The sequence below is a fragment of the Notamacropus eugenii genome, chromosome 1 (assembly GCF_028372415.1).
Source record: "Notamacropus eugenii isolate mMacEug1 chromosome 1, mMacEug1.pri_v2, whole genome shotgun sequence".
NCBI classification, from domain to species: domain Eukaryota; kingdom Metazoa; phylum Chordata; class Mammalia; order Diprotodontia; family Macropodidae; genus Notamacropus; species Notamacropus eugenii.
In genome coordinates, this window is record NC_092872.1 from 282,493,827 (window position 1) to 282,520,916 (window position 27,090).

Here is a 27,090-nt window from a genome sequence, read left to right on the forward strand (position 1 = left end):
TGGCTTAATTAAAGGCCTTAATTACTCACTTAACACACAAGAGGGAAAGCAATAGTAGTGGAGGAGTATTTCTACCATTGGACATCTCAGCTGGGAGACTTTGAAGGGTTCCTGGCATGTAGGCTACTGAAAGAATACAAGAAAATGCAAATCATTAAAAAGTTGAACTTGGTAGGCAATCTCAAGTATGAAAGTGATCCTGTCAACAATCCTTTCCAATCCCGATAACATTCTTCCTCCACTTGGTTTTTCTTATGTGATAGTTGGCTTAAACTCTTTAGGGTGATTCTGGATCTCCTCCAGGAGGCTCTGGAATGATCTAGAACTTTACCCAGTGAACACAATGTTATTAGCAGAGAGGGGCAGCTGGAGTACCTTGACACAACCCTTCTTACGTAACCTTTATGAGCTGTTTCCTCATCTATTGGGAGAAGGGAAGAAATGAGTATTTATGTAATACCTACTGTGTGTCAAGCACTGTGCTAAGTGATTTACAAATGTTATCTCAATTCATCCTCACAACAACCCTCCATTTTGCAGTTGAGAAAAGGAGGCTTTTAACAGAAGCTAAATGAGTTATCGAGGATCATACAGCTAGTGGGTGTCTGAGGCTGGGTTTGAATTCAAATCTTCCTAATTCCAAGCCCAGAGCACTGCTTAGGTGTCCTATATCAATAAAATAAGGGGGTGGGACCAGATGGTTTCTGAGGTCCCTGCCTGTTTTAAATCTATAATCCTATGATTCCATGGTTTTGAGCTCATCCGTCGGCACACAAATCACGAATGTTCCCTGAGAATGCGCAGTGAACTGGGCCCCCCAAAGATGCACAAGAAGAGGGGATGGGCTGTATTGACCTTGGGATATGGAGCACTGCTTTGAAAGACCTCAGGCTTCTCCCTGAATCTAAGGGTTGTGACTTCAGCACCATGTTCATCTAGTGATGCTCCCTGGCTGTGAGTCAGGGGACAGAGCACTCTCTAAAGAATCACAGCTAAGGGTCACCCCAAAGAAGAGATGCTTAGGAGGGGCAGGCAAGCTGAGTCCCTGAAGGGAGTGCCTACTTTCTTGAGGTCACGAGTTCATCGAAGCATGGAAGTCCTATCTATCTACATGAACATGAACATGAATCTAATTAGATTTCAAATCTGGTGCTCTGATGGAAAAGACAAGTGAGCTCAGAAAGGATTAGGAGACTCAGAAATACTTTGTCTTGCTCTTCACAGGGTCTGTGTGTGTGTGTGTGTGTGTGTGTGTTTGTGTATGAGAAAGAGGGAGAGAGAGGGAGAGAGGGAAGGAGACATAGAGATTAGGGACTGTCTTTTGCCTTTCTTTGGATCCCAAAGTGGTTAGCACAGTACCTAACTCAGTAGGTGTTTAACATGTTTATTGACTGACTGATGACCAGAATGTATCCACCACCACCGGAAGGCAGGAGGTTTGAGGTCAGAGGAGGTTGGTGAGCTCTGATTGGAGGAGTGGAGACTGAGCTCTCTGCATGACAATGTGAGCCTCTGGCTCATATTGAGTGCTCAATAAACATTTGTTGTCAATAAATCAATGAAACCATTTTATTTAAAATGTTAATAATAAAGCAAATGTTAAATTCTGCCTTGCAATGGAATGGAAACAAAATGGAATGAATCAACATTCTTAGCTGGCCTTGTCCACTTTCTGAGTAAGGGATTAAGGGGCCCTCTGTTCCTTTGAGCTGGTCATTTGGCTCTGGGTCAGGTATCACTGGTCTTCAGCCTCATTAGCCAGCCCCTACATGGGAACATATGGCCTATGGAATTCCAGCCTTGGTTAGTATTATTAACATTACTGTTATTTTGAGTACCACTGTCATACCTCCAGGCTATTGGCTCCTGAATCTTGACTACCCGGAGTGAGATAATGAATAGAAAATATGGATTATTCTGGATGAATTGCTGGTCGCTTACTAATTTAACCTTTCTATCACATTTTTTGGGTGTATCTTATTAGGTTGGTGCCAATCATAGAAAATTAGGATTGGAGCTGGTTCCTAAGAGCTTCAATATGATTAGTGAGGGAATAGTTGGTGAAAGGCAGATTTTTATCATTCAGATTCTTTTGTGATTTAAAATGGTACAAACAAAATGAATACATTCATAATCACTTTTGCAAGCTAGATCAACGTGACTGGGGTGTTTTCCAGTGAAGGATGTTTGTCAAATGCTTCCATGTAATCTATTTGTAAGTACTATGGCTTACAAATGTCTATTAGGCATTTACCATGTGCAAGGAACATGGTTGGGAGTCACCATGGAAACATGGGATCAAAGATTTGGAGCTGGGTGAGACCCTACAAGGCATCAAGTCCAATTCTCCCTCTTTACCAATGAGGAAACTGAGGCTCAGCAAAGTGAAACCATAGTCATAAAGGGAGTAAATGGAGGAACTGGATTTGAACCAAGGTCTTCTGATTCTCCAGCTGGTGCTTCCACTGGGCAATGCTGCCTCCACAAGGCATTATAGACACCCACAATGTCAAAGACAGGGTGTCTTAGACACCATCTACTTAACCCTATGCTTGAGCAGTGAACTCATCAGAAATATCCAGGACACTCCTAGATTTTTTCAATTGATCTTCCTATGTCATGGTCCCCAGTCTTTTCCCCCTTGGTCACCCTCAGGACTGTCTTTCCTACTGTTCCATCCTTCCCCCTTCCCTTAATCTTAGTCTGCCTAGATCCCTAACAAGCAGGAAGAAAGCTTGGCAGCTCACATCCCACTTGGATAAGCTGGGCGTTACTGACTATAGTCCTTCTGGAGAGATGGGGAACCACTAGGCCTTACCACCTTTTTGGCCACTGTGTTCTCAGGTCCTTCAGGACTTAGCCTCTGCTCTGCCTCTACACGTGTCAGACCTCCAGACAGGGCTCTGTACCCTGCCGCTAAGTCCTAAGGGCCTTGTCATTCACCCTGCAGGCACACCCTTGCAATTTCTCAACCTTTTGATTGGCCTGGGAAAGGAAGTCTATCCTGGGCATTGTCTACCCCAATTAGACAGGAGTTCCTAGGAGCCCAGGGTTGGCTTCACTCTCTTCACTTAGCACACATTAAGCACATCATAAGCATGTTTGTATCCACTGATTACTCTTGGAAATGCTACTGTTTGCCTGTTCCCAGACTCAGACCCAATGCTCTAGAAGTTCTGTGCCTGGGACAAAGGACAGGAGGACCATCACCTCCTCTGTTGTAGGCATACTGCTCTCCGTAAGATGACACGGGGAGCAGCTGCATCACAGTGTTTACAATCTACCCATGGAGATAAGATGTCCAAATGTGAAAAGGAAAACATTAATGGGGTAATTGAAGGTTCAAGGCAGCTCAAAGGAGAAATGTAGGAAGGAGTGATTAATTACCCTGCAGTGGAGGAGATGGGGAAGTGCCAGGCACGTCTGTCTGGGGAGCAATGAGAGAGCTGGCTGGGCTAGAACAAGGTTTACTGTGGGGAGGAGGATGAGGGGAAGGAGGAGGACGATGGAGAAAATGATATGTAAATATCTGGGTACACAGGAGAGCTGGATAGAGTAGATGAAAATAATCTCCAGGAGAAGGCATAAGCAGCTAGGGGAAGAGGGCTTACAGGAAGAGAGGTAACAGAAAAAGTCTCTGCAAATGTGGGATTTGAGCCAACTCTTAAGGGAAACAAGGAACCCAGAAATTTAGATGAGGAGGAGGAGCATTCTAGGTGTTAAGGAAAGCCAGGGCTAAGGCACTTTGGGAGACAGGCTTAAGAAATGCTTGTTGAATGAATGAATGAATGGATGAATGAATGAATGAATGAAATGAATAGGGGGGTCATGTGCCCCACTGTTTACAAGCTTGGGTTACTAGGAGAAAAAGAAAAACAAAAGTAGCTGCTGAGGACTCACGTGGCTGACTTTGCCCAATGCCCTGGAAAGCCTGAGTAGCCCCAAGCACCCATGTCTACTTGAGAAACTTCCTCTACCTCCATGACTTGGTATGGCTCTCATCCATTGATCCTCATCATCATTTCTTGGTCTTTTCTCTGGCTCCAAGGCTGTCTCCCTAACCCTGTATCCACACCTTCTCCCTTCTACAATGAGGAATCAAATGACTCCCTATGACTGTATTAGGTAGCTGATGTGCATCCGAGCACAGAAATCTCACATCTAAAAAATCCTAGGTCTATTGATGATGACCTGTGTATTATAATAATAATAAAAACTATAGCCAATCATGGCTGGCATTTATATTCACAGACATTTAAGGTTTGCAAAGCACTTTATGGATATCTCACTTGAACTTCCACAATCCTGGGAGATGTTATTATTATCCCCATTTTACAGTTGAGGAAACAGAGGCAGAGAGAAGGTTAGTGACTTGGCCAGGGGCATACAGTCAATAAAAGTATGAAGCTAGATCCTGACTTCAGGCCCAGGGTTCTATCCACTTCATCACTTAGCTACTTATAAGGAAAAGGAGTAGTTTATTTTGTGAGTTGGTTAATTTGACTTTAATTAGTGACTTACAATCTAGTCACTCAACAACAACAACAACATCCCAAATTTATTCAGTGCCTACTATGTGCTAACAGGTAGGTTGCAGTGACTTGTGAATGGTTATCCAGCTAGTAAATAGCAGAGTTTAATTAATTAGTTAATTAATAAGTTTAATAAACTTATGTCCCTGGTCTCCATGTCCTTATCATATTTCATTCCTTCATGGTACTGAGCAAGAAATAGTATATGTGAAGCTCTTTGCAAACCTTAATGTACTCTACAAATATTGTTATTATTTTCATGCAAAAATTTGTGGCTCTGAGAAGCTTGACCCTCAGTTCTTCTTAGCTGGGAAGATAGAGATAGATTCTAAATTTTAAAAAGTACTAAAACATGGCTATTCATTTCAGTAAACATTTACTAAATGTCATATGCCAGGACTAGACAGACAAAGTACCTCTCATCCTAACTATAATGATGTTTTCGCTCCTTATTTCCATCTGCAGCAGCCTGGTAGGGAACCAACCATTGACCATGATCCAATTCCTAAGAAGTACCTTGTTTCCTAACAAAGTAGGTTAATTGGCTTATACTAAAAGTTGAACTCTTTAACCATACATGTGTCTTAGATGGAAATCCCTTGGACCAGAAGAGTGGAGAAAAGTTTTATGTTAATGGGGACAGTTTTGGAATTTAACGTCCTAAATATTGACAAGTCAAGGTAGAGAAACAATACAGCAGAGAAAAACAGATGAATAAAGATGATGATTAGTTTGGAGGCAAAATACAGGGTTTGGAATTAAGAAGTCAGACTCTTTTCACTGGCTGCTTAGCTTTCTGTGGGATAAACCAGAGTGGAAAACTCACTTAGGGAACATTCAAAGAACAATGAATTATAATACTATATAAGCTCTTTGGAAAAATTGGCTAAGAAGTCCTACCAAATTCTTTTTATGCCACAAATATGGTACTGATACCTGAACCAGGAAAAGCCAAAACAGAGAAAGAAAATCATAGACCAATTTCCTTAATGAATATAGATGCAAAAATTTTAAAATATTAGCAAAGAAATTTTAGTCACTTATCAAGAGGATAATACACTATGAACAGGTGGGATTTATATCAGGAATTCAGGGCTGGTTCAATATTAGGAAAACCATCAGCAAAACTGATCATAATAATAACAAAACTAACAGAAATTATCTGAGTAGATGCAGGAAAAGCTTTTTGGTAAAATATAGTACCCATTCCTATTAAAAACACTAGAGAACATAGGAATAAATGGAGCTTTCCTTAAAATGATAAGTAGTATCCATATAAAACCATCAGCAAGCATTACACGTAATGGGGATAAGATAGAAGCTTTCCCAATAAGATCAGAGGTGAAATAAGGATGTCCATTATCACCACCATTATTCAATATTGTACTAAAAGCATTAGCTATAGTAATAAGAGAAGAAAGAGAAATTGAAGAAATTAGAGTGAGCAATGGGGAAACAAAACTATCTTTGCAGATGACATAATGGTATACTTAGAAAACTCTAGAGAATCAACTAAAAACTACTTGAAATAATGACCAGTAATTTTAAATAATAATCAGTAAATTTGGAAGACATAAAATAAACCCACATAAATCATTAGCATTTCTATATAATACTAACAAAGCCTAGCAGCAAGAGAAAGAAAGAGAAATTCCAATTAAAATAACTGTGGACCATATAAAATATTTGGGAGTCTGCCTTCCCAGACAAACTCAGGAACAATATGAACACAATTACAAAATATTTTGCACACAAATAAGGTCAGATCTAAACAACTGGAGAAATATCAATTGCTCATGAGTAGGTCAAGCAAACATAATAAAAATGGCAATTCTACCTAAATTAATTTACTTGTTCAGTGCCATACCAATCAAACTACCAAAAATTATTTTATACAGCTAGAAAAAATAATAATAAAATTCCTCTGGAAAAACAAAAATCAAGAATATCAAGGGAATTAATGAAAAAATGCAAAGGAAGGCAGCTTAGCAGTACTAGATCTACAACTGTCTTATAAAGTGGCAATCATCAAAACTTTTTGGTACTGGCTATAAAATAGAGTGGTGAATCAGTGGAATAGATCAGGTACACAAGACACAGTAATGAATGACTATAGTAATCTACTGTTTGATAAACCCAAAGACTGCAGCTTCTGTGAGTTCCAAAGAACTCACTATTGGATAAAAACTTCTGGAAAAACTGGAAAATAGTATGGCAGAAACTAGTCATAGAACTCTCACATCCTGTATGCCAAGATAATGTTGAAATGGATACATGATTTAAGTATAAGAGATAATACCACAAGCATATTAGGAGAAAAAGGAATAGTTTACCTGTCAGATCTATGAAGAAGGGAAGAATTTATGACCATACAACAAATAGAAAACCTTATGTAATGCAAAGTGGATAATTTTGATTACATTAAATTAAAAAGTTTTTGCACAAAGCCAATTCAAACAAGATCAGAAGGAAATCAGAAAGCTGGGAAATAACTTTTGCAATGGTTGTTGCTGAAAAAGGCCTCATTTCTAAAATATATAGAGAACAGAGTCAAATTTATAAGAATATCAGTCATTCCCCAATTGATAAATGGTCAAAGAGTATGGAAGAGCAGTTTTCAGATGAAGAAATTGAAGTTATCTATAGTTATATTAAAAATGCTCTAAATCACTATTGATTAGAGAAATGCACATTGAAACAACTCTGCGGTATTGCCTCCCATCTATAAGATTGGGTTATATGACAGAAAAGGAAAATGATAAATGTTGGAGAAGATACTGGAACACTAATACATTGTTGGTGGAGCTGTGAGCTGTTCTGAAGTGCAATTTGAAACCATTCCCAAAGGGCTATAAAAATGTGCCATACCCTTTGAACCCAAAATACCACTCCTAGGTCTGTATCCCAAAGAGATCATAAAAAAGGGAGAAAAGACCCACATGTTCAAATAGCAGCTCTTTTTATGGTGATAGAGAATTGGAAATTGATAGGATGCCCATCAATTGGGAAATGGCTGAACAAGTTGTGGTATATGAATGTAATAGAATACTTTTGTGCTATAAGAAATGATGAGCAGAAGGATTTCAGAAAAAAAAAAAAAGGAAGACTTATATGAACTGATGCTGAGTGAAGTGAACTGAACCCAGAGAATGCTGTACACAGTAATAACAATGCTATACAAGGAAGAACAGTGAATGACTTAGCTTTCCTCAGCAATACAATGACCTAACACAATTCTGAAGGATTCAGAATGAAGCATGCTATCCACCTCCAGAGAGAGAACTATGGAATCTGAATGCAGATCAAAGTATACTATTTTCACTTAAATTCTTTTTTCTTTCTTTTGGCTTTTTCGTTCTGTTCTGATTACTCTTTCTGAGAATGACTAATGGAGAAATACGATTAATAGGACTCTACGTATATAACCTCTGTCAGATTGCTTACTGTCTTGGGGAGAGGGAAGGGGATGGAGAAAAATCTGGAACTCAAAATCTTACAGAAATGAATCATGTAATTGTAAAAAGCAAAATACCATTAAGGAAGAAAAAGTCACTTAGGGACTGAGTATCATATGTGAACCATTGTAGAGTTGTTTTAAATTCTAAATATGACTCTACTAATTTTTATGACTGATTTTTAAATGTAGAAGTTCTTTTCTTCATAAAACATCCTTTTCTCTTCCCCTTTTAGTATACCATTTCTAGGTTTTTCCTCTCCTGATCTTTTTCTTTTAAAAAATGACTTGTTTGGTTCCCTCCTTGCTTCTGTTTCCAGGACAGATTTTCTCCTGACATCCCAGTCTTTGGTGAATGTCTTTGGGAGCAACGCAGGAAGGCCCAGCTCCCTGATTTTTCCCAAAGCTGCATAATGAACTGGATTTAATGAAAGCATCGCCACCCTCAGACACTCACAATCACTTACACAACTCTAGATTTTTAGAACGTTTTTGGCACATACCACTTTCCTGGCATTTCTTGGATACCTATTTGTGGTGGACTCCAGCCAATTTTTTCATTGTTGAATTATTTTTTACTTCCAGATAATAATGTCTTAATCAACTACTCTGTGAGGAGCACTTAACCTACCAAAGCTCTCTCTTTTCTTTGATCCTCTGTTGGGTATGTGATCAAGCTGACAATGTAACTTGGGGATTTTCTCTGTTGATGCATGGTAGATTGTTAATGGACAGAACCTAAGCCCATCTAGTGATGTACTTTAGCTGTGAATCACGGAGCACCCCAATGGAAGCAGAACCAAAGCTGCAGACGGCTCAGAGGATAATAAAAAGATGGCTGATGGTTGGAAGTAGGGTGCAGTGATTTACCAAGGATGCTTGGTGTTCATGGAGAGGCAAGAAAAGTTCCAGCAAGCCTAGGTCAGACTGGGGAAGAAGGTGAAGGACAGGCTTGTAGTAAGAGGCAAGGAGTCAGATGGATAATCTGAGTGTTGTGTCTAGATCCATAAAGCTTAAAGAAAGGTCTTCAATGTCATTCAATCAACCAGTAAGCATTTATTAAGCACTTACTGTGTGCCAGACACTTGGGGATAGGAAGACAAAAATTACACAGCCCCTGGCCTTAAGGAGATTGTGAAGGAGACAAGAAGTATCTGAAAGGTGTACAAGATATAGATAAGATAGATGAAGAGAAACCTTAGAGGGAAAGGCTCTAGTAGGCAGGGGACCAGGAAAGGTCTCCTGAAGAAGGTTACATTTGAACCAAGTTTTAAGGAAAGCTAGAGATTCTGAGAGGCAAAGGAGAGGAGAGCATTCCAGGCATGGGGAACAGCCAATGCAAAGGTGTGGAGATGGTAAAAATGGAGTGTCTGATGAGAAGAGCAGCAAGTGGCCCATCGGATTTGTATTTGTATTGTAGAGTGGATGAGGATAAATGTGTAAGGAGAATGGGAAGAGAGGAAGGGGCTTGGTTAGGAAGTTCTTCAAATGGCAAATCAAGTTATATTGAATCCTATGGGTAACAGGGAGACCCTGGAGTTTACTTAATAGACGAGACACATGGTCAGACTGGGATGAAATAAAGTCACTTGAACAGCTGAGTGGCAGATGGGCTGGAGTAGGGAGAGAAATGAGGGAGGCTGACCCACCAGGGTCTATTGTAGTAACCCAGGTGGGTGGTGATGATGACTTGTGCCAAGCTGGTGTCAGGGTCAGAGAGAAGAGGAACATCAGAGAGCTGTGATGAAGGTAAAATGAATTATTCCCTCATGTTTTAGAGCATCAAAGTTTTCTGTTACCTTCCAGCACCAACCTTTGCTTAGTCACTCCCCAAGTGATGGGCACCCCCTTAATTTCCAGTTCTTTGCTAACACAAAAACAGCTGCCACGAATATATATTTTTAGACATGGATCCTTTCTCTTTTTCTTTGACCTCTTTAGGGCACAAGCCGGCAGTTGCATCCCTGGGTCACAGCTTTCCTACACTAGGGGTGAGGCTCCCAAATGCTTTCCAGTATGGTTGGACAAATCACCAGCTCCACACATTGGGATGCCTGCTTTCCCACAGCCCCTCCAGCAACTGTCCTTTGTATTTACTTTGATTTGACTGATCTATGTATGAACTGTTTCACCCAGGAGAAGGCAAGTTTGTGGAGAGGGCAAGATGGCCTTTTGGAGTGCATTACCAGAGCCTAGCCTGTTGCTAAATCTTCCCTCTCCTTTCCTGACTCATTTAGTTTTCCTTTCTTTCTTTCCTCTTTCCTCCAGCTCTTCCATCCCTTCTCCATTTTCTAGTGCGCCTGCCACACTGGATCTCCTCCCAGACCCTCTCTTCCCAGTATATAAAGACACCTCCTGGCATTCTTTTGCTCCCTCCTTTCAGATACAAGGGCAGAGGCCTTATGAAGGCCCCTGGGATGCTTTGACGCTCCCCCTTTGTCCCAAGCTCTGAGACTTCAAGGTCGAGATGTTGGCAGTTACCAGCCAGAGAATGCTGTGTTGCTGCATCCCCATTAAGAACTGACAGGGAGAAAAGAGGGTTGACTTGTACTGGAGGAAATTAGGTTAGATAAGAGAAAACTTTCTGGCTGTCACATTTTAAATTTCCTAATTTAAGTTCATTCTCTTGAACTCCTCAGCCCATGCTTCACAAGTAGTTGAATGCTCATATAAGGGACTGGATAGGCCTTGGAGCCAGGAGGACCTGGGATTCAATCCTGCCATAGACACTTATGCAAGTTACTTTATGTTTTTTAGGGTCTAGCTTCCTCATCTATAAAACAAAGAGGGAGACTCTGGCCTTTCCAGATCCAACTGAATTATCCCAGGAGCTTGTGAGTCAAGGTCCCCCCCCACGTGGGGAGCATGTATCTCCACAGTGCTTGAAGGTGTCTCAGCAAGGGCCCCAGCACCTGGGTGGACTCATTGTTGCAAACTTACTGGAGAATTAGAGGGTCCCCCCCACAGAGCTAAAAGGGGCCATGGAGGACTTGCAGTTTACAGCAGAGATCACAGTTGAGGGATGTTCATGCCCTTGCCCAAGGTCATCCCAGTGGCAAAGCATTTGAGAAGGCATGTGAGCCCAGGTCCTAGGGCGCAGAAGTCAGTACTCTAAGCATCACTCAGTGTGGGTGGTATCGTTGGGCAGCAATATGCTTCCTCAGAGGGAACTGCCAAATCTATGTCATCCCACAGGTGTACAAAGTGTTTTTCTGTGAAGAAGGCAGAGCCAACATCTTCTGTGATGGGGGCTGGGAGGGGGGAGCCTTGACTTGTGCTTTCCTTGGTAGGGGGATATCATCCCTATTTTACAGATGGGGAAACTGAGACTATTAGTGTCTCTGGGTCTTGGCTAGGCCCACTTAGCTTGTAAGTGCTTGATTCAGGATTTGAATCCATGTCTGCTGATGAGTTCAGGGTGCTATTCACTAGGGCAGGCTTCTAAGAGACAACATGAGGGGACATGAAAGACTAGCTGCAGGGCTGGTGCTAATAATCAAAATAAAACAGCAATAATAACCACTAACATTTATATAGCACTTTACATATTTGATTTTCTTTGGTCATCACAGCACACAAACACAGACACACAGACACACACACAGACACACACACACACACACACAGACACACACACACACACACACACACACACAAGTTCTGTCCTCTGCTCCTCCAGGACAAAGAAAGGTACTATGCTTCCTTTTATTTTTCAAAATCCGGTATTTTGGGGGATCATTCATCAATCCCCTGTGTTTCAAACAAGGCAGGCCACAGGTCAAAAGCTCTCGAACATTTTCAAAGCAGTTTCTATGAGTTTCCATTTCCTCCCTGGGAATGTAATCAGGACCGAATTTAGGGAAAATGAAATAGAAAATGCCAATATTTGTTCTCAAGAGATTTTGCTAAATTCAAGTACAACCTTCCTTGTATTTACTTGCTCTTATTTATTCAGGAGTTTCTCACATCCTTGTCTTGTCATCTCAAGGACATGGTAAGCACCGTCTCGGTAGAGGCAGTGCCTGGTCTGTCTCAGCATCTTAACAAACACTTGGGGTCTTGGAGAAAGAAATGCCTGGTGATGTAAGGAGGCCTGAGTGGATGGGGCTGGGAGGCTGCAGAGGGGAGGTTTCCTGGAGGCTCACTGGCATGAGACAATCCTGGGCATGCAGAAGTGCGGGGTGATGGAGTGGGGAAACCAGCTTACTGGCTGGACAGAGGGATATCAGAGAGGGGACTTCTGGTCAGGTGTAGGCTAGCTAGTGGGCTGCCAAGCTCTCCTCCAAGTCTACAGTTCTGACATTCTGGGATTCTGCATCTCCACAGGGGAGATTGGGGTCTGGAATTCTCAATCCTCACCCAGCAAGGGCCAGTGATCCACATCCAGTGGATCCAGTGACCCTTTCCCTTATTCCTTTCTCATAATAAGTAGGTATGTGTGGATTCCTTCCTCCATCTTGCAACTCTTAGTCACAGTCAAAGACCTTGGAGGAGAAGCAAAAGTATTAGGGAGAGGCTGAAAACAGAAGCATCCAAAAAAGATGACCTTATCTCTTTCCCTTCCATTTCTATAGTAACCCTTATTATTTATATTAAGCAGCTAGGCGATTGAGTGGACAGAGCCTAAGTCTGGAGTCAGGAAGACCTGAGTTCAAGGCCTGACTGTGTGACCCTGGGCAAGTCTCTTAAACTCAGACTCAATTTCCTCAACAGTAAATTGGGGATAATATCATCACCCACCTTCCAGGGCAATTATAAATTAAATGAGATAATATTTATAAAATACTCAGCACAGTGCCTACAATATGTCAGGTGCTTAATAAACATTTTTCTCCTCCCTCTTTCCTTCCTTCCTTCCTTCCTTCCTTCCTTCCTTCCTTCCTTCCTTCCTTCCTTCCTTCCTTCCTTCCTTCCTTCCACTATGTGATCACAGCCAGCTAAGTCTCTGAGGCAAGGGAATGCAGGGGATTGTGAACAGAGAGAGATGAGCCCACTTAATAGATTTCTTGTTTTAATATCTTTAGCAATACCTCACTTTGTTTTCTAGACTATCGTTCATACCTAGACTGTGGGGGTTGACTGAAACTGCTTAGCACTGTTGCTTGAGAATGGGTTTGGTGATGGGGAGAGGAATCTAAGCATTTGCAATTTGGGACATATCTGGCTCACAGGCCTTTAGGAAGCCTATCCCACATATGATTCAGAAAGAAGCTGATAAGACAACTGGACTGGTAACTTGTATAGCACATCATCTGGTGGGAGACTGAGGTATTACACTCCCTTGCAGGATAATTAATATAGTGACACACTGTTCCTGTAGGCAGCAGTTGATCTACATGACCCAAGGGCCCCAGGTGGGGGACCAGGGATGATAAATGTCACAGCACAATGATATTCTATTCCTCAATTAATGATCACCCAGTTTGTTTCTCATCTTTTGGAGATATTTCCTCCAAAAACTCATTCCTCCAGCACTGGAGATTCCATTTATTGCATTAGATCATCTATATGGAAATCAAGGAGGCAGATGATACAGGGACACTGAGCACTTTAGGCAGTTAGGTGGCAGAGTGGATAGAGAGCTGAGCCTGGAGTCAAGAAGACCTGAGTTCAAATTCAGCCTTAGACACTTACTAGGTATGTCACTTAACATCTGTTTATCTCAGTTTCCTTAACTATAAAATGGGCTCTTCCCTCACAGGATTGTTGTGAAGATTATGTAAGACAATAACTGTAAAGTGCCTGGCACAAAGTAAACCCTCGGCAAATGCTTATTCCTCTCCCCCTACCCCTCGCCCCTTCCCTTCCCTTGCCTCTGGGTAAGTGACAACCTCAGTTAGCTGTACAACCAGGGAAGGGGGCTGGACTAGATGATTTCAAGGTTCCTTTCTGGCTCTAGACTTCTGACCTTATGACACTTTGACAGTGGAATATGTTTAGATATTAACTGCAATGAAATCCAGCATGGAATAATGCATAGAGATCTGCCTCACAGACAGAAAAATCTAGGTTCAAATCCTCCCTCTGTCATGCAGATGTGGGACTGTGGGCCAGTCACTGGTCCTCCCACTGTCTCCAGGGTCCCTCCAGGTCCCACTCCCACAGGTCTAGAGGGATAAAATGAATTTCTAAACTGAGAGTTCCTTTTTAAATTTGTCCCCAGCAGAACCTGTGGCTTCATCAGTACGCTGATGCCTTCTACCTACACTGATAGAATCACAGATCCAGACCTACAGAGAATCCCCAGACTTCCCAGGAATGCCAGTCGGGATCCAGGACCTGCCACTACTCATGGTCTTCTCAATATGGGGGTAGGGGTGGACGAGGAGCACACAGTGGATATGGGATTCTAGAATCCAATGGTCAATTCATTTAGAGTTGGAAGTGACCTTGGAGGTCACCCAATCCAGTGCTTCCATTTTACAGAGAAAAAAGCTCATCCCAGAGAGATAAAGGACTCACTCAGGGTCACACAGCCAGTATCAGAGGCAGAATTCAAACCCAGGTTTTCTTGGATCTAGGTCCTGTCTGGGTGTTACTTCTGGGCCAGTATTTGATTGTCAGCCCTGTGCTGGTAAAGGAGCTCCCCAAATGAGTGATCATGAAGTTGGGTCTTAGAGGTACTGAGGGGGTCCATTTTTCTCTGGTTAACTTTAAATGGAGTTTCTAGCTTAACCACTGAAGTCAGTACAGAGAAGGCTTCTGCTTTCACTCTGTAACGGACTCAGGTCTGAAGGCTTTTCTCAGCTGGGCACCAGGGGGCCAGACAGAGTCTGTGTAAGGAAGCCTAGGGGAAGCCATGCTGAGTCCAAGGCCATGCTGGGTCCAAGGCCACACAGGCCAGGAGGGCTTTTCTCTGGAGTCTGCAGGCCCTGAATCATTAAAGCCAAGAGCAGGGAGGAGCATTTGGGTGAGATCTCCTTCCTCCCTCGATCTCCCCTGGGAAGTCTGGCCACTTGGCTGGCCGCCTCCCTCACAGTCCTGAAGAATGCAGCTCAGGGCCAAAAGCCAGCCCAAAAAGCAGGTCCTGAGGGTCCTAGACGCTGGCTCCTGCATGAGCCCAGAACCAAGAGGGCTGAGGCGGCAGTATATCTGACCTGGTCTTTCCAAGGAGAACACGAGAGACAATTTACAGCTAATTATGGTGATTTGGAACAGCTCCGTGAGTGCACCCCAGGGCCAGGCTGTCCGGCTTTGGAAGGGAATTGTTTTTTGAGCTCTGGCCATAGCCCATTAGCACGAAGGGCCATCAGTCGGAGTGAGCCTTTCTAAGCTCACTCAGAGTTCTCCCAGCCACTCAGCCATGTGGTTATGCAATGATTAGGGTCCTTGCAGTTTATCAAACAAAGGACTTAGAGGTTCGTGGGAGCTGTCACGACTTTCAGCCCTGAGAATTAGGAAGTTTTCAGGCTGATGAAAGTGACCCTCCCCCCATGACTGTGGTGCTGAAATGAACACAGGGGCTCAGCTCAGAGCAACTCTGAGTCCTGAGGATTGGGAGGCAAACTGAAAACACCATCAAAGGGTCATCCTGAGAGGGACTGACAGCCTGTCTGCCTCTTGGGAGAGCACACGGTGCCTCAGGTAGACTCTCCACTTAATGGCAGAGTTGGAGGGACCAGAGAAGAGACAACAGAAGCTGTGATGTGTCAGAGACAAAGCAAGGTGGGGGCAGCTGCCTCGACTTACCTGAGTCCAGAGCAAGTGCTGAGACTGACGATTGAATCAGGATGTCCTTGCACATGTCCATGGTAGTAACAATGACCCTAAGGGGAGAGAGAAAGAGAGAGGGTGAGAGTGAGAGGGGTGGGGAGACAGAGGAGAGAAAGAGAGAGAAGAAGAGAGGGAGGGAAAAGTTCCAGGTCCCTGGATGTTCTCCAGTCACTCCAAAGGAACTATCCTTACAATTCATACAGGAAGAACCAAGGAGATTAAAGAACTTATTATCCAAAGCATGATGGGCATTTAGAATGGGTCGTCAAGGGAACTGGCCCATCAGAACCTAGGTCTGGGGCAGAGGCTGTGGCCAGGCACCAGACAGGAGTCTTGCAGGCTGGATCACATGTGATAAATTATCAATCATTAATAATCCCAAGACGTAGGGAACAGCAGGAGAACTGTTGGGAATCAGAAGGCCTGGGTTCAAATCTTGGTCTACTAGCTAGTTGACCTTGGGTAAGTCACTGAAATGTTTGGTCATAGTTTCTAATCAGGAAATTGGGTTTGATCAGGGCTTCTTTATGCAAGATTATTGTCCCAAATACAAGACTGTGAGCTGGCATTGTATTTACATATTTATCTAGGTAAATGTAGGGTAGAGAGAGCTAGTCAATGAGGCAGGAAGACATGGGTTCAGTTCCTGCCCCTGAACCTGGCTGTTTGACCCTGTACAAGTGCCTCAGACTCTCGGCTGTTCTCATTTCAGACTGCCCATCCTGCTGTGAGGTTGGAGGTGTCAGTCTTTTTATCCCCATTGGAAAAGTGGGGAAAACAAGAACTCAGGCTAAGGTCCCACAGTAAGTAAGAGCCAGAGGCAAGACTCGAACCCAGGGCTTCTCTCCATTCCTGAAGAATGTCTGAATCCCATAGAAACCTTGTTCTTGTTTCTATAAAATACAAAATGCTGTCATGATGTTTGATATTGAACTGAAGGAGACTGAGGCCCCCCGCCCCCTGCAGTGCCACCCTCATTTCCTGAGGCTCTACATGGGGTATTTAAACTGGGTTGTCTCCCATCGTTTTCACAAAAACCCCTTGATGGTATCAAAGTCCGGGGCCAACCAAATGAGCCTGGATCTGGCTCCTGCACCAGGTAGAAATGACCGTCACAATGTGAGGAGGTCCATGGGGGTAATGCAGGGCCTTGTGATGATTAACAACAATGAAGATTATAATGAAAGATCATTCATTGGCAAGGTCATTCCATCCCTTTTGGCCTCAGTTTTCTTCTCTGTCAAATGGCAGCAATAGTACCGACCTCCCGAGGTTGCTGCAAGGAAAGGTTTTGCAGACATTCCTGGCAACAATAACAACAACACCATTTACATGGTGCTTTAACATCTAGCATCTCATTTAATTTTGACTCTTACAATGAGCTGGGGGGAGGTGCTATTATAAGCCCCAATTTACAGAGGAGGAAAGAGAATGACTGCCCAGGGCCAGTAAGGTTCTGAGGCAGGATTTGAACTCAGGTCTTCCTGGTTCCAGGTTTAACACTCTATTGTGCCACTTAGTGGCCTGAAAGATTACAAACTAGGCCACAAGCTCTGGCTTGTGACAAAAGAAGTGGCTGGCTAGAGTCCCTGCGCTGGGCAGACAAATGAAGCTGCTCCTGACCATGAGGAGTTCCAATATACTAACGGTGCCAGAGCTGAACAAACAGCTACATGAAAGCAAATGGCACATTATCGACCTAAACACAAAGATGAAGAAGAATTCAGAAAAGGTGGGGAGACTTGGATGAACTGAAATGGAACCAGAAGAAATCCACACAATGATCAATGTAATGGAAATGAGCTTTGGAAGACCCCCAGGAAGCTGGCCAGTGCCATGAGCAGCTGTGACTTCAGAGGAGGAGGGAGGGGACGCGTTGTATGCATGGAAGCAGGCAAACACTGCCAGATGTGGTCAAGAGGCTTGTTGAGTGGTGTTTCACTGTATTTGTTTGTCATAGGGGAGGGTTCAGTTGTGGGGGGAGGGGTGGTGGTAGAAGAGATATTGGAAAATTATAGTAATCTGGAGCAAAGACCATCAATCAAAATTTATAAAAGAAAAAGACAAGCAGCAAATAAGATCCTAGGCTCACAGATACACAACTGAAAGTTACTTAGAAGTCCTTCAGGGCTGATACCTTCACTTCACAGGTGAGGCCCGAAGATTAAGTGATTTTCTCAAGGTCATACAGCTAGTGTCTGAAGCAGGATCTGAACCCAAGCTGAGAGCTGATGGAGAAGTGAGGGAAGAAAAGATGATGGGATTGGGGTGAAGATGGTTTATTAAATTATGCAGTGGAAGAATTAAATATAAGACAAATAAAATGGGAGGACCTTCCATGAAGAGACAAAGCTCTCTGAGAGAGTCAGCTGGCCTATGAATTTCTTCAATAATGGCGGAGAAACCAGAGCAGGGATCATGCCTCAGGAAAGAGTGATCTTGTCTGGAATCATGAGGAACTGTCCTGTGGAAGAAAGGCTTTATTCCACATTCCTACTGAGGGGCCTGATGGATAGGGAAGGTCCCCACCCCCCCGGCATATCCTCTTCTTCCTCCACATCTCCCTTATTTGACATCTAAGAGATGATGGAGCCTGGGAAAAGCGGCTGCCCCTTCAGTAGGGGAAGGAAAAGCTATCACTCACGTTTCCACCTGATGCTCTGAAAAAATGATTAATACTTTGGCTCATTCACATTTCCCTGCATTAATTAACCTTTTCAGTATCAGACGAGATGGGCCTTTTAATCCTTCAGCTTCAAAAAGTTGGCTTCTAAAGACTTTCTTGCTTTTGTGAGGGAGAGAGAAAAGGACAGGGAGAGAATGAGAGAGAGTAGGGGGCCCTGAGAAAGCAGGGGGGCAGGTACAAGATGTAACTGTCAAGATATGAGGCCCAGAAAATTCAATTAGAACATATGAAAAGATTGTTTGCTCAGAATGTGTGACTTTTCCTTAATTCTCTTTCTTTTTCCTCCATCCCTCTCTTCCTTCCTTCCTTCCTTCCTTCCTTCCTTCCTTCCTTCCTTCCTTCCTTCCTTCCTTCCTTCTTTCCTTCCTTCCTTCCTTCCTTCTTTCCTTCCTTCCTTCCTTCCTTCCTTCCTTCCTTCCTTCCTTCCTTCCTTCCTTCCTTCCTTCCTTCCTTCCTTCCTTCCTTCCTTCCTTCCTCATCATCCCTTAAATTGCCCAAATCTGCCTGTATACTAAGAATGACTGGCAGCCACATAGGAAGTAACTATGACAAAGGGCCCAGGTTCATGCCACAAAGCAAATGTGTACACTCTGACTCTCAATGTATGGATTCACACCAAGGCCTTGAGGTTTACTGAGGCTTTCTCCACATCCCCACATCCAAAGGAAAAGACAATATTCAAAGAGGAAATAGCCCCATGTATTAAATCCACGGCCTGATCCAAGAAAGGAAATCCAGTTTGGAGAGAGGGCCACATCTAGGGCATGCACCTGCCAAAGATTTCTGTTTAGATTAGAACTTCTATTTACAAATGCCCTGGTTTCACAGCAACCTTTATTGGAGGGGGGAAAACCACTGAATCACAGTCATTCTTAGAGGGCCTTTGTGATGGAGGGATCATTCCTCTCTCTCCCTGGAGTGGGCAGAGGAAAGCAGGGTGAGAAGGCATGCCTTCAGACCATGAGGGGATCATTTCCTGGGACCATTACTGCACCAGCATGAGAAGTGGGACCACAGGGGCCTCTTTGACCTTCAATGTCAGACAAGGGATTGAGGCAGACTGGAGAATGGGCAGAGGTCAGTGATGCACAGCCCTCTGTGATGTAGGTGAAAATGAAAGTGAGGGGGAGGCAAAGGCAGTGATCGATGTGCTCATGGGATCAATGCAGCATTGACTGCAGACTGGCAGGCATCCGTGTGGACCTCCCTAGAACACAATGTGGGCACAGTGGCCAGAAACAGGAAAATGCCATTATATACATCTGCATGAAAAATGAAGAAAGGTCCAAAGACCAAAGTCTGTTGAAAATCCTAACATTCTTATTTGTGCTGTCAGCTGCATGAAAACATATTAGCTTTACAAATCAGTCTCTTATGAGCTTGCATTCAATTGTTTTTAGCATCATTTTTGTATTTCTCAGGAAATGTGCCAAATTAATATTAGCATTAATAATCCTAGCAAGGCAGTATGCTGTAGTGTAGTGAAGACGAATGGATCTTGGATTCAGGAGGGCAGCTAGGTGGCACTGTAGGGGATAGAGCACTGGGCCTGGAGTCAAGACGACCTGAGTTGAAATCTCACGTCAGGCACTTACTTGCTGTGTAGTCTTGGGCAAGTCATTTAACCCCATTTGCCTCAGTTTCCTCATCTGTAAAATGGGCTGGAGAAGGAAATGGCCAACCACTCCAGTGTCTCTGCCAAGAAAACCCCAAATGGGGTCATGGAGAGCAGAATACAACTGAACAACAACACAAACAACTTGTATTCAGGATGACTTTGGTTTGAGTCACATCTCTGACCCAACCAGACTGCATGACCCTGGGCAAGTCCCTTGATCTCTCAGTGCTTCAAGCAGTCCTCAAAAGTTTGACATCCCCAAACAGTTGGTGGTGTGTCTTGGTTCTGAGAACTACAGTTAATGAGAGATTAGGTCCAGTTATGTTAACTTGAGATCAGTTCAACAACAATGAACATTTACGTCTGAATTATAGGAATAAGTCTTCCATGAAGAGATAACACTCAGATATATGGCAGCTGATAAGATCAGCCATGAAGAAAATGCTCAGAGAAAGGATGAGGGCCCTGAACAGACACCCCAGGGTAGGAAATAGCACACGGATGCTGATCTAGCAAGAGACCAAGGTTTAACAGACAAGTAGAATCCTGAGGTTCAGAGCTAGAAGGAACCTAAGCAATAGTCTAGCCCAACTCCCTATATTACAGATGAGGAAACTGAGGCCCAGAGGCTACATAGGCAGGGAACACAAGAGTGAGGCTATGAAGTCAAATCCTTTGAATCAGTGTTCTTAGCCATGACAAGGAGTTGCTTCTCTAGAAAGCAAGAGAGGAGAGAGGAGCCAGGAGGAAGGGGTGGTCAGCAGTATCCAACACATCAAAGGGGGTCAGGAGGGATGTGCACTGAAAAGATGTCACTGGACTTGGGGACAAAAAGGTCTGTGCCTTCTGCATCCAGGAAGCACTGGGCCCCAAAGCAGAGGATTCACGTTCAGATTGAGCATGTAGTTCACTTAAACCCTCTGATCTTTTTCAAATGGTTGTCCATCCATTCTTCCTTCATCAAATAAGAGACTATTTACAAAGCACTTAGCACAGTGTCCGGCACACAGCAGGTCTATATAAATGGTCATTCCTTTTCCTCTCTCCATCCTCCTTCCCGCCTGGCATTCATCAAGTTGGGTCTGGGTGTTTAGCCAGCCTGGATTTTATCTTACTTGATGGAAGCTCTTTGAGGGCAGGGCCCATTTTATTTTGTCCTTGTATCCTTAGCACAGTGCCTGGCACACTGTCAGTGCATAATAATTGCTTGTTGATTGATTCATACCAATTCTCTAGCCTGTCAAGTCCATTTAGATCCACACTGTTACCTAGTGAGTTAGCTGCTCCTCTCAGTTTTGTATTATCCATAAACTTGAGAAGCCAGTGTCTGGGTCCTTATCTAAGTCACTGATACAAGTATTCAACAGAATCAGGCTGAGCCCAGAGCCCCTGGGCTGCCATCCAGTGCCCCACTTGCCCAGTGACTTTGAACTCTGGATGACTGCTCCCTGAATAGTCAATGCACCAGTTCTGAACTCATCTAGCTAGCTCAACATTGGTCTACAGCTCTATCTTTGCCCAAAGAATAGTTTATTTGATTAAATGCTTTTCTAAAATCTAGAAAACCACACCTATAGTATTCACTTGATTGGCTTTCTTGGTAGCTCCCTCTGCCCTCAAGGAGCTTCCATTTTACTTTGAAAGATAATCCCCATGGGGAGAGGGCCCAACTGTCCATCTTCTCAGTGAAAGATGTACCCTCAACTGTCCAGCTTTCCCCTGTCCACCTGCAGGCCAATGGAATGGTCTGGTTCACATTTACCATTAGAAGATAAATATGTTACTGCTTGAAAATTGTTCTTTTTTTAAAATGACTGTCCTTTTTAAATTTATGAAAATTCATTCTCTGCTGATTTTAGAGGACACGAGGTTAGCCAGTCATTTCTGAATGTCCTCAGGAGCAGAGGCTGATGCCCTCCCCCGCCCCAACACATCTGTTGGCCTTATTGTAGAGGTCCCCAGGAGGGACTAGAAGAAACCCTTCTGCACCTTCTGCATCCAGAAAGCCAGCTGTTTATAGCCAGTGGTTTTTATTGACCGAGCCTGATCTTTTGTTTCTTATCTTTACAGAAATTCGGCTGCCAGTTCCCAATGTCACTCTAAGGAATGGGGACATCTGGGGACAGCAACAAGGACTTGGAGCTGATAGCTTTTCCGACCTTTGGCCAAAACATGCTTGGCAGTGCTAGGGATCTTATTTATTCTGTCCCTTGCCTTTTTTTCTTTTCATTTTAAATGATGTTTCTTTGACCCATCTTTACTTTAAATGAAGGAAAAAGGAGAAGAGAAAATTGGCCAAGGGAATGAAACCAGCAAGCAGAGACCAGAGGGAGCAAAGAAACAAGCAAGAGAAAGAAATAAGAATTGAAAACAATCCAGATGCAAGACATCTGCTCCCAATGCAAGTTGCCTCATCCCCAGAGGCCACCAGCAGGTATTTCTTGGGCTGATGGGTACACAGGGGCTTGGGTGGCAGCAGGGGACTTTCCAAGGGGAGAAGGCTGGATAATCACTTACTGAGAATGTGATAATGGGGATTCCTTTTGGAGTATGGGTTGGATGAGACAGCCACTGAAGGCCTAAAATTAAATGATTCTGAGGAGCATTCTATTATACCATGATTTTATTTTGGGGTACTTCTCCCTCATACCTTTACCATCTCTCCCTCTCCCCAAAGATGAATGAGAGACTAAATCTGGCTTGGTTAGTACAGTGATTTCCTCCATTCCCTTAGACCCTCCATCATGCCCACCCTCAGGTGTCTTCTTCCTCCTTCTTCACTGTCTTCATTTCTACACATTAAATGCTTACAACTCTTCCCTGGGTCAGAAAACCAGCCTTCCCTTTACTCCACTCCCTGCTAGTGGTCATCCAAGCTCTGTCCTTTCACTGCTCACTGTTCTCTCATGTCTCAATCTCCTGCAAGCTGGGAGCAGAAATAAGTAAGACCAAGGAAGGGGATGCTTAGCACCCTCCTGGTATCAAAATGGTATTTCAAGGGAGAAGTTGGGTGAGACCAAGTGTCATCTCAGGGGCATTTTGTTCTCCATTTCATAGACTGTTTCTCTGTCCCTGGATTAATTTTCCCTCTTTAGATGGATGCTACTTCCTACCTACCCTTTCATTTGGAAACCCTGCGAACATGCCTGGATATTCTTTCATCCTATTGATCCTCTCCAAGTCAGATCACAGGCCCTTTCCTGAGGAAGGGTCTCTTCCTGGCACCTCTCCCTTGTCCAAATATTAGAATGGGCTGGTCCTGTCCTCTGAGTTATTGAGTTTACTCCCTTTGACATCCCAAAAAACCATCTGTTTATCAAACTCAGTGTCGCTCTATTAGTCCCTCATTCTCCTCGGTCTTTCAATAGCTTTTGGCATCATTGACCACACCCTTCTTCCAGATGCCCTTCCCACTGTTGACTTGTGAAACACAGCCTTGTCTAAGTTTTTGGCCAACTTCTCTAACTCATCGCTCAAAGTCTCCTTAGCTGGGTCTTCACAGTCCTTGGCCTGGGGGTGGGGCAGGGTGTGGGGTGGGTTCTAAAGGCTTGTTCCTCAGCCCTCTCCTCCCCACCTTGTTTGTCTTACTCTTCTTTCATAAGGCTTGATTCTTTCATCCACTTTCAGAGCTTAAATCCTTATCTCTAAGCAGCTGATTTCTCTAGATTTCTCCTTTGGATTTCAGGTACACACTCCCAGCTCCTTGGTAGGTTTCCCCACCACTATTTCTCAGCAGTTTTCATCATCTACTCAAATGATCAGATAATCTCAAAATGAGATAACTTCAAGTAACATTATTATTGTCACCTCTCCCCTGGACTATTACATACCTCCTAGCTGGTCTCCTCACCTGCAGTCTCATCCCTTTCCAAGCCATACTTTAGGTGGGTGCCCAAATCATTTTCGTAAGATAGAAGCCTAATGCCACCAATCCTCTGCTCAGATCACTCAGTGCCTCCCCATTGCCAAGTGCACAAGATAAAGTCTCCTGAGCCTGGCATTTAAGGCCCTCCCAGAGCACCTTTCTATTCCTTTCACACCACTCCTCATTCACTCCTTTCCTCCTAACCATTCCCAGATCTTTCTGTCTTTCTACCCTTTACTGTTTCAGTGTACTTTGCCTATACCATCTATCAAGCCTGCCACCAAATTTCCCCATATTTCTTCCTTAAGGGCACAGCTTTGCTACCAGCTCCTCCACTCCCTAATTTCTTGCCAGGTACAGGTTCATCCTCTTTCCCCAAATCTCTCAGAATCACAGAGTTTCACTTTGAAGGGGCCTTGGAGGCCTTTAAAATCATCCTGCTCATGAGCAAGATTCCTCCATACATGTGCAACCTGCCTGACAAGTGGTTGGCTAGCCCTTGTTCGAAGATATCCAGCAAGGAAAAACCCACCATTTCTCAAAGTAGTCCATTCCACTGAGTAGTCTGGTCTTTGCTGACCCTAAATCTAACACTTTGAAAGCTGTACCTGCTGGATTATAGGATCATAGATCTAAAGCTCACAGCAAACTCAGAGGTCACCTAGTCTGCCTCCTTTATTTTATAGAAGAGGAAACAGCAAGTCAGAGATGGCCAGTGACTTAGCCACAAAGCTGAGACAGTTCCCACTTGTGCCTGTGGAACCAGGCAGAACAAAAGTATATCTTCCATGAGGCAGTTTCTAAATACTCAAAGACATGAATCGTGCCCCCTTCCCAGTGTTCTCTTCAAGGTTCCCCAATCATATCACATGATCCCAAGGCCTGCCCCTCAACACCTTCATCGCCTCTCTCTGGGCTCTCCTCAGCCCATCAATGGCCTCCTTAAAGATGGCTCCCAGAAGTAGGCATGATACTTTGGCTGCGGTCCTACCAGGTCATGGTTCAATGTCATCTCCTCCATCCAGGCCTCTCTGCCTTCTACTTCATGCAGCCTAGAAGGCCATATGAGCTCTTTTGGCTGCCTTGTCACACCAGCCACTTAGACTCAGCTTTCACTCTCCAATTTTTCTCTCAATAGACTGCTATTCAGCAATGCCTCCCCTATCTTGGACTTGTGAAATTGAACTTATTCCCATTAAATTTCATCTTATTAGATTTCGTTCAATGCTTTGGTCCTTTACAAGGTCCTTTTGGCTCCTGACTATGTTACCCACTAGGTTAGCCATGTGTCATCTGCAAATCTGATGAACATGCCTTAACTACCTTTGTCTAAGGCAGGGATTAAAATGTGAAATAGCCCAAGGCCAAGCACAGATCTCTGGGGAACTCAACTAGAAACCTTTTCCAAGTCAGCATTGAGCCATTTCCTATTGGCAAGTGGCCATACTTTGTGCTTGGCCATTCAGATGGTTCCAAGTGCAGCTGGCCGTGGCCACATTTCTCCATCTTGTCTCATCCTTCTCCTAGGTTTTGAGTTGAGTTTGGAAGGAAAAATTGGATGTAGATAGATAAGAGAGCACAGAGGTGGGGTCTGGGAGGGGGGAAATCTCAGGAGGCGAAATGGAATCTTGACAAAGGACAGGAATGGTAACGAGTGACTTGTCTTCAACAGACTGGGTAAGCAGATGAGCTTGGCTGGAGTGAAGGTGCTGCCTCGGATACCTTGTTAGTGGCCTAAGCACTCAAATCCTTGAACGAAGGATCCTGGGACAGTGTCCAGCACAGTGGGCACAATTCTCATTTATTTTGGCAGATAAGGAAAAAGGATCTCTCCGACGAGAGGAAACACACAATTGCTGATCTAATCATACCTTGGATGTGCATCGCCCCTTTCTTATAAGAGCTCACAGTGATTTCTCAACTATTATTTTCTTTTCTCAATTTTATAGAGGAAACTTCAGAGCAGTAACTGACAAATATAGCTACGTTACCAGTAGCTACTCCTCTGAGAATAAATTTTTTTAATAGAAAAAAATACCTCACTAGAAAAGGTCTGAAGCTGGAGCTCAGAGCATGGAAGGACTGAGGAGCTGAGTTTGTTTGGATGAAAATACTGGAGGCTTGTTGCTCTTGGGATGGAATTCCTAGATGTGTTAAACAAACTGGGAAAACCAAGATGTCAATGAAGTCTTCAGATGTGTTAGACAGTCAAGCAAACATTGCCAGACCCAAAAGAGATCTTCCCTTGGCATCTGGGAATTTGTTCTGTTGTTCCCTCAAGAAATCCCTTAGTCCACATAATTTTGCTTCTGCTAGAGACATTTTTCTTTGAATGTCTAGATCAGCGATTTTTAATGTCAGGTCTGTGAACATGACTTTTTTTCCTTTAATATTTTGATAACCGTATTTCAATATAAGTGGTTTTTCTTTGTAATTCTATGTGATTTTAGTTTATGCATTTAGAAACATCATTCCTAGAAGGGGTCCATGAGCTTTGCCAGGTTGCCAAAGGGATCTGGAATGTATTCCCAATAATAGCTAGCAGTTATATAGGACTTTAAGGTTTGCAAAGTACTTAATATATCTTATCAAATTTGATCCTCATAAAATGCCTATGAGGCATTGTCATCCCCATTTTATACATTAGGAAACTGAGGCAGAGAGAGATGTAGCAACTTGACCAGGATCACATAGTGAATAAATAGGTGGGGCAGGATTCAAACTCAGGGTTTTTAATAACAAGTCCAGTCCTCTTCATTAGGTCTCCTAGAGGTTTCAACTGTAACTTAACCAAAGGGAAGATCTTGAAGAGGTTGCTGGGGTGGCCCTAGCATCCCTAGGTGGGGTTTCATAACTAGTCTGCCCAAGAAGCAGCCTCCAAACCTTGAATCTGGCTCCAGGACTGGTCAGAATCTTGGAAATGCTGTCCCCTAAGCCTTCCCTCACCTTTCCTGGTACACACCTTTGTCAGGTTGTCTTTTCTGCTGTGCCAGCCTCCCATCCTTGTCTGTGCCCAGTAAAAGGGTCTGAGCATGGCAATGTGCTTAGTTTGAGAGGAGGGCAAAGATCCAACACATTATCCCCTCTAAAGAACCAATCAAGTCAGATGTGAGAGACTTACCGTGTAGTTTTGTGCAAGGGAGACATAGGTGCCATCTCCCCGATAATGGGTTGTTGTGAAGTTGTCAGCCAATAGGCCTCTGTTGAAAAACAAAAAGAAAA

General features: G+C 43.6%; 1 protein-coding gene across 1 annotated transcript in view; it reads right to left on the bottom strand.

Moving 5' to 3' along the window:
• The window catches only part of ADAM12 (ADAM metallopeptidase domain 12), a 357,420-nt gene that overhangs the window by 133,184 nt on the left and 197,146 nt on the right, over window positions 1–27,090 (bottom strand). The window contains exons 4-5 of the mRNA XM_072629031.1: window positions 26,990–27,068; window positions 15,676–15,752 (exon numbers count right to left, since the gene is read on the bottom strand). Of these exons, the coding sequence (XP_072485132.1) occupies window positions 15,676–15,752; window positions 26,990–27,068 (156 nt within the window). The remainder of the gene's footprint in view (window positions 1–15,675; window positions 15,753–26,989; window positions 27,069–27,090) is intronic.